General features: G+C 40.1%; 1 protein-coding gene across 2 annotated transcripts in view; it reads right to left on the bottom strand.

Moving 5' to 3' along the window:
• Window positions 1-2030: 2030 nt before the first annotated feature.
• Window positions 2031-13976, bottom strand: part of GOLIM4 (golgi integral membrane protein 4) — a 27409-nt gene continuing 15463 nt past the window's right edge. The window contains exons 7-16 of one of the 2 annotated variants that reach the window (XM_010716958.3): window positions 13875-13958; window positions 10927-11091; window positions 10256-10588; window positions 9090-9328; window positions 8527-8606; window positions 7953-8065; window positions 6824-6991; window positions 6034-6102; window positions 4255-4335; window positions 2031-3905 (exon numbers count right to left, since the gene is read on the bottom strand). In XM_010716958.3, the coding sequence (XP_010715260.1) occupies window positions 3744-3905; window positions 4255-4335; window positions 6034-6102; window positions 6824-6991; window positions 7953-8065; window positions 8527-8606; window positions 9090-9328; window positions 10256-10588; window positions 10927-11091; window positions 13875-13958 (1494 nt within the window). In that variant the 3' untranslated portion in view covers window positions 2031-3743. The remainder of the gene's footprint in view (window positions 3906-4254; window positions 4336-6033; window positions 6103-6823; window positions 6992-7952; window positions 8066-8526; window positions 8607-9089; window positions 9329-10255; window positions 10589-10926; window positions 11092-13874; window positions 13959-13976) is intronic. The other variant, XM_010716959.3, reaches the window with a different exon arrangement.

The raw sequence follows: 13976 nt of genomic DNA, 5'->3' as shown, positions 1-13976 counted from the left end.
ATTGTAATAGTATACATTTATTCCCTGCTGGCAGCAGAATAAAAAGTTTGCAGAGTAAACATGTTTTATGTGCTCAGATTTGAAAAACTGCATGAAGGTCATCTTGGTCAGTGATGGCTCTAAAGATCCTTTGTCACGGAAACGGGCAGCAAAAGCATATAGAACTTGTCAGAAACTTGTTTGTACTTCAGTGAGAATTATATCATTTTGTTTCATTTTTAATCACAGTGAGTTTCTACAGCTTGCTTTAAAGCAGAGCCGGCTCACCTTCGAGTAAGCCTGAAGTTAGGCTGTGGTCATGGCTTTGGGTCAGGCAGATCCATGCAGGGCAAGAGCAGTTTGCACACTGCTGCTGAGTTGCTCTGCCCACACCTGGCAGCAGCCTCCAGCCTACATCTGGTTCCCACTGCTGATGTTCAGATGTTCAAAGCCACGTGGCAAGGGGCACTCACTGCAGTGACGTGAGTGGTAGAGCAGTCATATTCCACCTGAGTCACTGGAGGATTTCTTGGTCTACAGAATGAATCCTGCTGAGTTTTATTTTTTTCCACTGGGTGTGTGGGTTTTTTTGTTTGTTTGTTTTTAACATATTTTGTGGCCAGAGCAAAATCCTCTTGGCTGTTTTCTCAATTTATCATTAGGCAGGAGGAGTTAATTCGTGGTGGCTCAAAAACTAGCAAGTCTGCCTTTCACCTTCATAAGGCACAAAGGCTGCAGCTGTGGGGCATCTCCAGTTTATTTTTTCCACATAGATCCATTAATTTATTGATCAGCAAAGTAGTCACTACTCCCCGTATCCCAGAACTGTGGGGATAGCAACGAGGCAAGCATTTGTATTCACACCAGTTGCTGATCTACCAAATGGGACCTCAGGGTCTGGCACTGAGTGCTGTGCATCAGGCAAAGGAGACAGAATCTGGCAGCTCAGGGTGAGTGGTTATAGTTGTATTCGTGTGGTTTGTGCTTATGAAAACTTCTGGAAGTCGTGGAGTGATGCTGTGAGCTATGCCAACCCCCAGCAGCTGGGCTGGGAAGCCCTGGGAAAGCCCCACCACACTGTGCTGTAGTGGGAGCTGGGAGTTACGGGTTGCACAGTGCTGTTGTCAGCTAAGGCTAAAACCCTATTCAGATTGTTGAGCTTTGGTCAAGTAACTTTTCTCTGGAGTGAATAGGCTCTTGGTGAAGGATAGAACAAGCTTTCATTAAGACTTTCTTGGCCTTCTGACAGTAAATGTGAACTTGTTTTGCTTACTGAAGTAAATATTGCATCTGCTGTGTACACTGGCTCATACAGTACATAATAGGAGCCCTTATTCTGCAGCTCCCAAGTATGGGCAGAGTTTTGTTGTCACTCTGGACTTCTGCTGGAGTGACAAGTTAGCCAAGCAAAGCCTCACAGCCTGACAGAAAACAAAAGGGCATCATCACAGCTGCTTAATAAACATGCACTGTGCCCAAGGGCATTGGTGGCAGCATGGCCCAAATTCCAGCAGAGTGGATAAATGCTCATTTAACTCCATACATCAGCAGAAAATTGCTCAAGCAATTGCTTTCTTGACTTGGGGAAAAGAGCAGCAGCTTATTTCAATGTGAGGACACTATGAAGGTGGAGATAGTGTAGATCATCTGCAGATGACTTTGGCTCAATCCACACTGTAGGTAGACAGATGAGTCTGTCCTCTGCCTCTCCACCAGCATCTCCATTCCGTAACAAGTGATGCTGTTTCCATTAAAATAAATGAAGTGTATACTGTGCAAGACAGAGCCCTTTGTATTCCCATGGTAAGCTTGAGTTTAATATTTGTACGTCTACCTCCATAGTTACAGCCTTAGCCTTCTGCCACAGGGTAATGGAGGAGCCACAGGATGAGGGAGGACTCTCCTCCTACTTGAACACACAGTACTGACTGGTTCCTACACCACAGGTTGGGCAGAGGACAGCTGGTCATCGACTTTCACTTGATAGAAAGGTTAAGAGATGTTGAAGTATGAACACATCACTTCATACTTGTGAAAAATCAGTGACTATATTCCAGCTTATTGACTGCAGTCAAGTTTTATTATGCCTCAAATAATTAAATACTGCAACAGTGACATTAAAAATACAGGCCAATTTACCAAAATAATTGTATTCTGAGGATTATGTACATATTATACATTTTACAGTATCATGTAAACTTTTTTTTATACATAAGGTAATTCTGATTTATGGTAACTAAAAACCCAAAGTACTTGCTGACAAAAATATTCCTATGAAACATAAGCACTGTGTCTGAGACATTCAGGAAAATTACCGAGAATGGAAACCAACTATAAAACATAATGTAATTGAGTTAGTTAGTAGAAAAATGAATTAAATTACATTCATATCAAAAGTTAAACTAAAACCATTGCTATGCATCGTTATTTAAAAAGGGAAAAATCCCAAACCTTCTCCTTTTATATATTAACACACACTTCCTAAGGGGAGCTACTGCGTGCCTCATTTCCAGCAATGGGGCATGGCCTAGGAAATCCAGATTCCCACTCTCCTTACAACATATATTAAATAACCATGGTCTGTACCAATACAAATATTGTATATATTCATGCACTGTGATTATGTTCATAGTAGCTTACACCAAGGCACAATTTTTGCATCATTCCCCACCCCTTTTCCATTGCATCCAGGCATGTAGTGCTAGAGATGCTTGCTGTTCAAAAAACTTCTGTGCTATTTGTCTCTCATTTGATTTTTCACACTAGAGGACACAGAAATCTTTCCAGCTTAGACTTAAAAATAAATTAGTTCAGCATCTGGCATCAAATCACACCAACTCATTTTAAATGCCTTAACCCTCTCTCCAGTCTCCAGAAAGCATGTCATGAAGGTGATCTAATTACAGCTACTAGGTCACATTTTTAATATATTAGCTAGGATGACAAAATTGCTCCTTCTGTAAATCTTAATTCATGTGACAGCTGTAGTGTTTTGATTTGTCATGAAGGATCATCAAGTCTAAATAGGTTCCTAGCTCGCATCTCAGCATAGCACCATTTACATTAGCTGCTATGTAGTGCATGTAATTGAAGTACCTAGGTAATAAGGTAATATTTATTAAAATAAATGCATAATTTAGCTGTATATAAACAGCTGCCAAAATGAGCAGCTGTTAACCTGGCTGTATTTTGAAGGCTTGTAAAACTTGCATATTTTATAACTGTCCTGCATCTGTAAGAGGCTTGGTCCCATAAATAGCTGGGCATGTGCTCATCTTCAAGGATTTGAAGAATCTCATGAGATTATAATGAATGAAACTACCTGTGGGCCTTCAGGAACACTGCAGGTTGTGCCTCACAGATAGCTGGCCAGCCATTAGTCATGTGAGTGGTGTCAAGGGAGACAGAGCTGGATTGACTGCTGACTGGGCTTAGGCACTAGATGTATTTCTTCAGATGTTAAGCGTATCTGAAATTAGACCAAGTGTTTGTCAGGCTTGGATAAAGTGGAAGTGTATTACAGATTGGCCTCTTAAAACATGCCCTGAAGGATGAAAAATGAAACCTGCATGATGTCTGCTTATGTACATCTTTAATAGAAAAGAAATCCTAATCTAGAGTATCAAAATACTGTATTCATATAAACATATGAGAGCATCTAATAGAAAAGTAAAAAAGTAAAACACAAACTTATTTTGGGACTTAAACATCCCAACAAAGTTTTTCTTAAAATCAGGAATGTGTGTGCTACCAAAAAGTGAGGACTACATCTCCCCTCGTCTCCGTGTTTTTGCTGCAGCAGCTCCACGTTCCTCTTCCTCCTCTTCTTCCTCCTCGTAATTTTCTTCATGAACTTCCTTCTGATGGTTGTTCTCGTCTTGCATTTCTTGCTCTTGATCTGTTTCCCCGTTATTCTTTTCATCTCCCTGATTTATTAAAAGAAAAATAATCAGATTCCATGAAAGTGGCAGTTCCCTCATTCTGGGGCAATGAGAGGAGATTAAGGAAAAGAAAAAATGAAGCAGCTAGAGTTTGTTGTTGCTGTTTTTCAGGCATAGGAAAAGCTTTCCAAAGGTGTCCGAGCACCAACTGTGGATGTGGGAGTGGAAGGATGAGCAAAAGTAAGTTCAGATAAAGTGTAAAAATTCAAGGTCTATAATCTGAGGAAAGTTACAACCGTGATTATGCAATGTCACTGTGACACAATCGCAGCTGTGTTAAGTGTTTAATCCTGTCATGTCACCCACTGAGTTTATGGGTTTACGCAGCACTTACATTTTCATCATTTTCACCATATGGCTCTTCAGCATTGCGTTCCAGTTCTCGTTTCTTCTCCTCAGTCAAATCTTCCTGAATCTGAAGAGCACAGAGCTGTTCAGTACATTTTACCTTTTTTTTTTTTAAGTTTAGCCTGTGGCATCAGTGTGCTCATCTTCACAGAATAAAGATTTTTAAAAAGAAGTAAGGGCATGGAGAGGTTAAAGGAAAGAAAGCACAAATCATGAAACTGCTCATAACCGCTCTTGGAAAACTTCACAAGAGTAAGCAGGGATTGGTAGTGGAAGAACAGTCTCTTTCAACCCTGTCCTTTCTTTTCTGTCAGCACTTTCCCTCACTTCCATGTCCTTTTGTATGTAGGTGCAAATTACAAAGAAGTAAACTTGATTTTCTGTTGAAGAACTGTAAGCTTTTGTGCACATATTCCTCAAATGGTGACCTACAAGTTGGGTATGATGCTTCCCTAAGGCCTTTCAGCTCCCCCAGTGGAAAACAGCCACTTCACTTAGCTGGAAAGCATTTGCTACTCGCTGCTGCCTCCTACCCCTCATAAACATCAAGAACATGAGTGCTACTTCCAGCAGGGCTCCCTTTCACATTCTCCTGAACAGCAGCAGCAACAGCCAAATTATTTAGCTTTTCTCTCCCTTTCTCTGTCAGCCTTCATTGTAGCAGGACAGTGTGCTCAGCAGTTTCTCTAAGCAGGAGATGAAAGCTGCTTGTGAACGTTTTGTTTGGGGTTAGCTATTGCTGCTAGCAGATGAGGAGCTATCAAACCTGAATCACTGAGGGATATTTTAAAAAGATTTGAACAACAGCAGAGTATAATATTTTAGTCAACCTAATACAGAAACTATTCCTAGTTATAGCATCTTACCTCATTCTTGATTACCCATTCAGTTGCTGCTTACAATTAATGCTTCCAGTAGGCACGCTGGTTCTAGTCCTTTATGAAATGTGCATCAAATGATTTCCTGTAGCCAAAGTAATTGCCAAATGCCAGCTATTCCCAGATCCTAATGACTGGTTTGATTTAAGTACTGCTTTTTGAACTGTTGAATTCTAAGTGCATACCAGCTAATCCCCATTAGTGAATAATGAATAGCCGTTTTGTAAATCATTATGTATGAAGTAGAAAATAGCAATTGATTAGGTAAGTACTGAAGAACTGCAGAGCACAATACAGGGTAGTGCATGTTAATGGCCATGCCATTCAACATATGAAGGAAAAGTTCCCTTTCCCTCCTTTTATTTCTCCAGTTCAAAGCAATGTGCTAACAGATTTCTACCTATTTGACTCCACAAGCAGAGCAGTAGGGGCTAACTTGCAATGCTTAGGAGGAGCACAGATAAATCAAAGTCGGTCTTAAACAGTAAATAATTGAGCAAGAAAGCAGTTTGCCCAGAACAGCAATGTGTGATTAGAGGTGCAAAGTTAATGAGGTTTGCAGTGACCTTCAAAGGGCTTCAGATTTGCAGGATTTTATCCTTGCATTGCCAATGGCCTAATCTTTTCAATTATTTCACGATTAACACTGTGTTATACAGAAGGCTAACAAATCACAGCACATAAGCAGGAATGACACTACCCGTGTCTGTGTCCACCAGTGCACAGCAGAGTAATGGCAAACACTAGCAAGGTTTCATAAAGTCAGAAACTACCGTTGGCAACGTGCTTTGGGTTCATTTTGCAGTTATAAAAGATACCAGCCTTGAAAGTTAATGAACATTTGCTATGCTATCTGATCCACATATGCTTTACATCTGTTTTCTTACCTCTTCCTCGCCCTCTTCCTGATACTGCTCATCCACATTATCTTCCTGCTGGTCAGGATTTCCTGCCATCTGCAGAAAGATCATGTGAAAATTCAGTTTTTGTGTACGTAGCCACTAATTTTCGAAGACAAAGGGTTAAAGATTCTTGTTCTAAAAGTAAAAACTTTACGTAAAGGCATTGGAAAAAAATAATAGGATAAGAAGTTACAGAGCATTCATTAGCATTAATGATAGCCTGGCTATAAGATTTAGATTTGCCCTAAATTAAAAGATAGGCAGCAGAATGATTATGATAAAAATCACTTCACAAAATTAAGCAATACTTTCCATGCTAATCAGAATGAAATGGTCACACCAATAAAGACCAATGCCATAAAAATACAGATTATCTGTGCCTAGAGGAGCTTACAGTTAGAACACAATTGAAAGGTGCAGCATTCTGTGGAATGGCCACAGAGGTAAAGGGATGCCAGTGCTTACAGTTGATTGAGTGCTGATGGCATGGAGGCAGCACAGCAAGAAAAACAAAACAAAAACACAGAGACTGTATGAACGGGGGCTCCAGCTGTGCTTTGTGTGAAGGTCATTACAGAGACCCCCAAGAATAAGATTACAGAACCTGCTGGGCAAAGCTAGTCATGAAAAACATACTGGTGTATCACCAGGAGTAATTTCATACTTTCACCTATGTATGGTTGAAAATAGATCTTTACATTTGGAGTTGTGTTCTCTCATCAAGCAATGCTGCTCTTACAGAGGACCCACAGGTGCTTTCTTTCCCTTTACTGACCACCAGGTGTTCTTCCACTCCAGGATGCCCTTGTTTCTCACTGTTCTGCTTGTGCTTCTCATTTTCATCTGGTAAATTTTCCTCTCTCTCTTGTTCAGCCTCCTCAAATTCATCTTCTCCCTGATTGTTAGGGTCATCAGCAGGGTTCACATCTTCCATGGCTGCCTTCTGTATTTTTCAGATATGAATGTTAAATGCATATTCATTTAATCTTGCAGTCAAATTCCATTTTACTTGAAAGCTACCTTAGCACAAGATATGTTAGAGCCACATAGGCTGCGTGACTCTGTTTACTGAATGTCTGAAAACTGACAAAAAAAAAAAAAACTAAAAATTTAATGTACACAGCTTAAAAGAGATGAGATCTTTTGATACCAGTCTGTTTTACAATATTGACCTTATCTGTGTTTGTACGAATGAGAAAGTAAAAAAAAAAAACACAACATACTTAGTCTTCATACTTTGCCATTCAAAAATGAGCATATTCTTTCTGCTTTACATTGTAGAAGTCTTTCCAGTATCTTTATAGCCAATGATATGAAGGTCCTTTAAAAATATTTACTATACCACTAAATTTGCTCATGGGGTGGGAAGGAAAGATGACAAGTTTTATTTTCCATAACACTGTATAAAAAAAATTGAACTTGGGGAAGACATGATACTGATTCTCCTGCATCTAGATTCTCCTGCAATCCATACTGTGAGTGCTTTCAGTGCTGAAGTTATGTTCTCCTTTCAAGAACTCACGCTTTGTGGTACTGACAAGATTTTGATCTAGTGACCACTGATTCCTATGGAAAGGCTCCAGCTGGTTTCAGTGGTTATTAAGTTGGCTCTCATCCTCTTATCTAATAAAAATGTCACCAAATCCTTTATTCTACCTAAAGCACAGATCAGAAGAATTTACAAAAGCAACTGGCTTCCAACAAGAAAGCTCTCTTTCATTTCTTCCCAAATTAGAAACAGCAACCTTAAATAGATCTCGGATGTAGTTTCAAACTGTCAGACTCGTCTTCCCAGCAGAACTCTGCTTCACCTTATTTCTGTAATGTGTAATTATGCTAGATGAGACTTCTGGGTTTTCATTTCAGTAGCAATTGCAATCCATAGCATCTTAATTCATACTCACTGGTTCATCAGCCTGCTGATTTTCTCCTTGATGCTCTGGTTCCTGCTGTTCATTTGCATTGTTTTGATCCTCATCTTCACCTTCGTCCCGGTGCTGGTTGTCATGTTCATAACCTGGCAAATTTTTGATATTATTGTATTACTGCAGTTTCTAGGTAGCCCTTTTAAGAAAGAGTGTCACATAGTACCTTCCATACGTGCTTTTAGCAGTAGGCAGTTTCTTCCTAAAGAGCTTACCAAGCAGGTAATGCCAACAGAGCTGTTCTACTTGTAGAAGGAAACTAATACTAAAAGATCATTAAATTTGAAGACATCAAAGAAAATCATAGGCAAAGCCATAAATGTAACAGAGACTTAAATGCCAGTCTAAGGAGCTTAAGCAAAAGGACACCTTTCCTTTCAGAAATATGGATATGATCTTTAGTAAACCTGTATTTCAATCAGTTCCAACACTGTTACTTGAGCTTGGGGTTTTAAACTGCTTATTTTTTCTTGTTTATATTTCATCTGAATCTGAGCTGAATGTGAAATAGTATCAAAGCCTTGCACGAAAGGCAGTTCAGAGGGAACCTTACCTCCTTCTTCTTCCTGAATACCTTGCTCTTCTTCCCCTTGAACAATATCATGGTCCATGTTATCATAACGAGCCTGCTGACTGAGAAAAGTAAATGCAAATTCATTAGTTCGGCTTCAGAAAGCATTTTAGCTTCAAGAAACAAACAACCATACCGCATCTCTGCCTCTCTTAACTCCTGCCAGAACGTTTTCCAGTCTAGCTTTATATTAGCTGTTACTTTTTAGCATCACCTTTCCTGAAAGACAATGCTCTTTATAGAATGAGCACTCCCTGTGCTAACTTCTGTGTACTCTCATATCTACAGATTTCAGAGGCTTCCATGTTAAAAGGGGAAAAAACAAAACAAAACAAAAAACCAACCAGCTTCCACTCTTAAAAACAGCAATCAGATTTATCCATACAAAGGAAGAGATGAGGCTAACTTGATTTAATTTCTGGACAGTCCAGACTTGTAACACTAAATTTGCCTCTTTTCAGTGGTGGTGTGGTGGATGCCATAATACCCAGAGCACAGACCATGCAATGCACAGTCCATTACAAACACACATAAAACAATTTAACCTCAGTCGGTTCTTATAGAATTTTTCTCCTTGCTCTGCCTCCCTCTGTAGCTGAAGCTCTTTTTCTTGAAGCTGTTGCTGCCTTAACAGCTGCGTTTGCAGTCTTTGCTGGTGCAGCGATTCCTGGTGTTCCCTGAGCTGATTGGCTTCCTCTGCTCTTTGGGCTGCAAGCTGTTGCTGCTCCAGTTGCTGTTCGTAGGCTGGTTTATATCTTTTTGTGACAGCTTTTGTCGGTGTTACCTGCCAAAGAAATGTTTTAGTCATAGGTTAAAATCCTATATTCAGTGATCAGAAGGAAGCATGAAGAAACTTCTGACATCAAAAGGAAGTGGGAAAATTATGTAGATTCTGTAGGCAACGGAGAAAATTATTACAAAGTTATTTCATTATCTGTTGTCTTTGTTTAAATTTAAATCAATTTTTTGAACAGACTTTGAGAGTTTTGGGGATGTTTGTGGAGAACATGGCAAAGAAGAGAAGAAACTGCAGGAAGCCACGCTTTTCCTACTCAATAAATATGAAAGAAATCAGTAAAATGTATATTCCTTTAGAGATCTGATCTAGAGCATAAATCCAGCACTCAGTGGTTTTATTTAGAGCTGCACAGAGCAAGACTTGCCACTGCTCCACACTGATTTCCCCTATTTTAGTCTTGTTCACTTTGCAGTTTAAATTCCCTATTAAATGGTAGTGAACACTAGGATGGAAATGTGCTTATAGAGGGAAGTTATATCCGAAAAGGCTGCAATTTGCTGAGATTCATCAAATTAGTATGGCAGGACACCTCCTCATCAAAGTGCTGATCACGATTCCCTTCCAGCTCAGGCTATTCTACAATTCATGCTCATAAGCATGATCTACTTTCCATTACCTACCACAGGCTTCAAATTTAAAATAGAACGTAGGATTCAAAATGATTGCTCTTTTCTTCCACCTGTTGCTCTTTATCAGCAGAATTAATGTTAATTAAGCTGCACTTGGCAAGCACAGCAGTGAGCGTGTGCTGATCCTATGCGTGTAAGTGCTTTGAATCCCAAATTTTCTATAAATGCTACACCAATTTTACCTGGGAACAGGCAAGCGAAGTACAAGGGCCAGTGATGATGAGCAATGCCTCCATTTAAAGAGTGAATTAATTAACCAGTAGGTAAGAAAAGCGCTGCATACCTCTGATGGAAGATGTTCACCCAATATGTTGGTTTCTTCTTCTTTCTGCTCCTGTTTCTTCCACTCATGCTCTTCTGGCACTTGGTCCTGTTCCTCTTCTAAGTGCTGAGGCTGACCTGCCTGCTCCATTTCTTCCTCTTCAAGTTCCTTTTTGCGTTCTTCTTCAGCCTGATCAACATGTTGCTCATCATCCTCTCCAGCTTCTTGTTGCTCCTGAATATTTAGTTCTTTGGCATGCTGGCCCTCGTTAGCCCTTCTTTGTAGATGTAGAGACTCAGCTCTGTCATCTCTCTCCTGGCTATTTATTTCTTCTCTCTCTTTTGGCTTCTCACTCTGAAAAACACGTAACATTATACAAGTGCAAGATATTACAGATTTAATATTTTCAGGAGAGCTAAGCACCAGATACAGATACCTTTATTTCCACCTGCAGTACTGAAACTGTAGTCAGGAGAGCCAACTGGCTGCCTTAGCACATGCTACCTTTCCTGCCAGAAGGTATCAATACCTGATTCTTGGCTCTGCATACCAAAACAAGTTGTTACACAATACAACAGCATCATCAAGTAGCCCTATATGCATGTTTCTAATGGAAGTTAAGCATGTAGCTAGTATTTCTACTAAATGGAAACCATTTCCTACAGCTTGTGTAGCAAGTCAGTGTTTTATACCTCTTTATGCTCTCCAGCCACAGCTTCGTTGTGCTTTGGGAGGTCACTGTGGGGAGATGGCAGCCGCACCTCCGCTTGTTCGTTTGGTTCCAACTTCTCAGATTGGCGGAAACTTGGTATTTTGTTCAGTGTGTCCTTCAGCTGTTTGTATTCCTCTACCTGGGACTGAAGTCAACACATTAATTATACCACGTCCAAATCAACTTCTTAATAAAACAGTGACACCAGAGTCAGCTTGCTGGCAAGACGTATGCTAGAAAGACTCAATATTCACATCACAGCAACTACCAGGGCGTAGCAGGGGTGAGACCTTTTAAGAATGGTCGCTTCCATGCACCTAACAGCATTGATTCATCATAATCTTTTCAGCCAAAGTGCACGTGCATGCGAAGAATGTTGGAAAAATCCCCATAGGACAAAGATGAAGATTTGTTTTTTTCATGCCAAGCAGAATTGTCAAAAGGAGACGATGCAGTTTTCTTGGCAGACTAAAGCGAGAGAAACAGAGCACCCCAGCTTCTTTACTGGTAAAAAGCAGCACAATTCTTTTAGTACGTATACACATCATGAAAATGCCAAATCCTCAACATTCAGACAGGTGTTACAAAAGACAACAGACAAGATACAGAACTGAGGCAACAAAAGTCACAGAACACCCTTGGCAAAGAGTAAGGAAAAAGGAAAAAAAGACCAAATGTAAATTTCTTAAGTCTTTCTAAAATGTAACAGTAGGACGTATTCTGATTCGCAGCTTAACTCTGTACAAGATCAGAATATTTTCCTCAAGCCTTGAAATCCAGAATGAGAAGCAAGACTGGTCGCTGCCTATACAATAGGCATAGAAGAAAGCTTGTCACAAAGTAAAATTTATTGAGAAATGCAAGATTTATAAAAGCTGACCAACTGCTTATAAGAGAGGCAGTGCCTCACAGCAGGGCATCTCTGTTGCTCCATGGAGATGGTGGAAGCATTTGCTATTCTGAAATCTGAAGTGCATTTCGTAAGTCATTTAAAAACTCAGCTTATAATCTGGCTACTGTGCATGTCATTCAGTGTGTTCAGTGGTATCATAGCAATCAATAGTACAGCAGACAGGCACGATGCATCGATGAACAATGCATAATACTCATACAAAACAATATCCACAGTGCTACAGATTGACATGATGCATTGCGTTACAGCTCCGAAGCGAGGCGCACCTCGAAGCATCCTCAACAGACTAAGGCAGCCTTAAAACAGACGGGTCTAAAAGCAAAGCAGAACGCAGAGTAATTACTTTCATCATTCCAGAGGGATACTTCTCTTTCCTGATTAACTGTTGGACAGTCTAATATGAAATTTTAGAGGAAAACATAGTATTTACTCAACAAAAGACAGATGCACAGGTCTTGGATTTTTATTTTTCCCCCTGTTCATGCAGAGAGACCAACACACTGGGATATTTAAACTGTGCATGTCTAAATCAGACTTCAAGTACTCCATCTCACCATACAAATCATTCTAAGCTGAACATTGTGATTCAAGGCCACAGCCTAAAAGGTATTAAGGCTGGCAGAAAGACAGGATTTATAAAAATGTATAAAGAGTCTGTCTGGCTGTTTGAGCTATGGAAAAGGACAGAGATTGCAATGCCTTGAAGATTCAGGTCGCAAATACATTAGTGCTGCATTGACTACTGATGCTTAATGTCTAGAGTACACCTAGAAATAGCAGGGTAATTTACAGAGCTGTATTTCTAAGCAATAATCCCTTGTGCGCTTTCTGTAGCTGATTTGCAGGAGAAACTATGTGAGTGTGCTGAATACCTTCTGTTCTGAAAGGCTACAGGAGATCCTCCACTTGAATGAGGTTCTCCAAATGATAAACGTCACATTCTCCTTACAGATAGAAAGGCTTTGTGTGACACAAAACTAAATCCAAAACCAGGAGAAATAAATGGAGCCTCCCTTTAGCTTCGGTAGACCTTAACTCAGGCTCTGATCTGCCCTAGGTGAGTTTCAGTTATTACAAATACATACCAAGTAACTAACAAGGAGAGTGGGAACAGAGCTTACAATCAGCTTCCAGCATGCTTAATGCTGGAAATTAAGAATCTTTATACAGTCTATGAGAGATTTTCCTGGTCTCTCCCTATCTTTTGAATATCTGCAAGCAATGCACAAAACAAAGAGAACCCCAAAAAACCCCAAATCCTTTTAATCCAACTCATGATTTTGTGGACCTTGAAAAGCACTCAGATGAAGAAAGTTCAGTCAGCAGTAAAAGTAACTTCCCACTGCCTCATTACCTTCCCTCTCATCTTTCACCAGAGTCTTCCTTTCTCCAACATTACTCCCAGCTTCCAGCTCTGTGACCTACACAGGTTGTACAGCTGACTGAATTTGCCATAGCCTAGCAAAGTTCAGGCTACACAGGCAGTTCATTTGAAACCAACATCTAAGACAACGCTGCTGATTTTTTTTAAAAAAAGGAAACATTTGAATTTCAAATGGAGCTTGTATATCTCCATATATATGCCCCATCTCTCTTGCACTGATGTATATAGCCTTACTCGTACATGAAAAGAAACTTGATTAGACATCAGCATCCAGGTCTTTGAAAGTGATGCATGTGAAAGTCAGAGAGAGATGTTAAACTAATAAAAGTTCTATCAGAGAAGACAGAAAGAAAGGAATTCTACAGCTCCCATAAACGCAGAGATTCTCACCAATAACACATGCACTCTGGGACCTACAAATACAGCTTTGTATCTCCTGAGAGCCCTATAAGTTGTTGCAGCTTCTTTAAAGCAACCCTTAAACTCATGCATTTCTCTGCAGTATGCAGCACTCTGCTAATTGCAAATTCCCCATGCGAAAGGCTACATGCATAAGGTTACAGTCAGCTGAACTAGGAGAAACTAGCTGTAAGGAAGGTTAGAGCTAATAGAAGCTGCTTTCCTTTCTGACCTGTGCAGCAGCTAGTGCACTCTTGTGGTCTTCCAATGTCACTACAAGCTGGTTGTGCTGGGAGAGTAAGTTCTTATGCTGTTGCTACACACACACACACAA

Source organism: Meleagris gallopavo, chromosome 11 (assembly GCF_000146605.3).
Source record: "Meleagris gallopavo isolate NT-WF06-2002-E0010 breed Aviagen turkey brand Nicholas breeding stock chromosome 11, Turkey_5.1, whole genome shotgun sequence".
Taxonomy (NCBI): Eukaryota; Metazoa; Chordata; class Aves; order Galliformes; family Phasianidae; genus Meleagris; species Meleagris gallopavo.
Note: the sequence above shows the minus strand (reverse complement) of the source record. Positions and strands in the feature narration are given on the sequence as shown.